This window comes from Bidens hawaiensis, unplaced genomic scaffold (genome assembly GCF_021521415.1).
Source record: "Bidens hawaiensis isolate Kalapana, Puna unplaced genomic scaffold, B.hawaiensis_p1.1 tig00000458_1, whole genome shotgun sequence".
Lineage (NCBI taxonomy): Eukaryota > Viridiplantae > Streptophyta > Magnoliopsida > Asterales > Asteraceae > Bidens > Bidens hawaiensis.
In genome coordinates, this window is record NW_027491030.1 from 1,077,272 (window position 1) to 1,078,748 (window position 1,477).

Sequence of the window (1,477 nt, forward strand, 5' to 3'; positions counted from 1 at the left end):
TTTTGAAAGGTCACATGGAGTCCAACTTGAATATGCAAAAGGACTAAAAAGTCTAAAACATCCAATTGTCCAACAAAGCAAGCATTTTGGTATATCCCCATCCCATTGAGCTCGCAATAAGACAAAAGTAAACATTAAAAAAAAAACTTTTCTTTCTTTCTCTTTTTATAAAATATATTTTTTTTTAACGGCAAAGCAGATATAATAGAAGGCAAAGAGCCTCCAGCTAGGAGCTGGAGGGAATAAACAGTCTACAAACCAAATAAAGAAAAGAGAAAAAAACAAGCAAACACCTAAACGAACAAACAACTCACGCTAAGATACAGTCTAAAGGAGACACAATCCAATCTTGCCAAATAATCTCCTTATGCGGAGATCTATGCTTAATCCAACCATAAAGATTGGTCTTGATTTCCTCTAGAACGAACTCTGTGTTGAAAGCTCTACCGCTGAAAGTTTTCGCGTTCCGTTGTTTCCAAATGCTCCATATAGAAGAGTAGATAATAGCCTTGAGAATCCTTTTCCTCAAATGAGAAGACGAGTGAGAGGCTTCCTCAAGTAGCTGCTCTATCGACCCAAGCGCAGTTAAGTCCCAACCGCACCATAAAGAAACAGCTCTCCAAACCTGCTTAGCCCGAACACAGTCAAGAAAGACATGATCCGAAGATTCATCTGACAATGAGCAAAAAGTACAACTCCATGATATTGAAACCAAACCCCTAGCCAACAGATTAACCGCCACCGGGATTCTATTTAGAAGTAGTCTCCATACAAAACAGTTTACTTTAATAGGAATCCAACCTTCCCAGATGCAAGGAGTAGTATAAATCTCTTCATAAATCTTGGAAGCCATAACCCGTCTCAAGTCTTGAACCGAGAAGATGCCCAAAGCACCACCACGCCAACTCCAACTGTCATTTTTACCAGAATGGAACGAATATAATATCACCATTTCTTGTAGATCCTCAATATCCAAATGAGTCTCAGCCGAAAGTGAGCCCCTAGACCAAGCCCATATTGTTTTAATCTCCCCCAGGTCATTAACCATTACTCTATCACACACTAGACAATCTTTGAACAACTCCAAACTATATAACTTTGGAAACAAATCTTTAAGAGCAAACTGACCCAACCAAACGTCTAGCCAGAATCTAGTTTTATTTCCCAACCCAACTTTCCTAACAAACAAACCCAACAAGTCAATGCCCAGAGAAGAGAAGCAAGTACCAATTTTAGAAATCTTTTGCCAAGCCCCAACAATAGAAGATCTTGCCATCTTACCATCCACATGCAAGCGAGTCGAATGAAAAGCTTCTATACATCTCACCCATAAAGAACCCTTTTCTACACGTCACCTCCACCACCATTTAGCAAGTAACGCTAAGTTCATCCATTTGAGACAACCACCAAGTTGCCAAACTTGCCTAGTTCACCAACCTTTTCATGATTTGTGTGGGCCATACATCATCTTATTAAA

At 39.5% G+C, this 1,477-nt stretch overlaps 1 protein-coding gene across 1 annotated transcript; it reads right to left on the minus strand.

The window, feature by feature from the left end:
* Positions 1–310: 310 nt before the first annotated feature.
* LOC143625308 (uncharacterized) lies at positions 311–1,276 on the minus strand. Its single transcript, XM_077095678.1, has one exon. The coding sequence runs from the start codon at positions 1,274–1,276 to the stop codon at positions 311–313; it is 966 nt and encodes a 321-aa protein (XP_076951793.1).
* Positions 1,277–1,477: the final 201 nt, after the last annotated feature.

Coding starts and splice junctions, on each gene's coding strand:
- LOC143625308 (XM_077095678.1), bottom strand. CDS start 1,276: ATGGCAAGATCTTCTATTGTTGGGGCTTGGCAAAAGATTTCTAAAATT.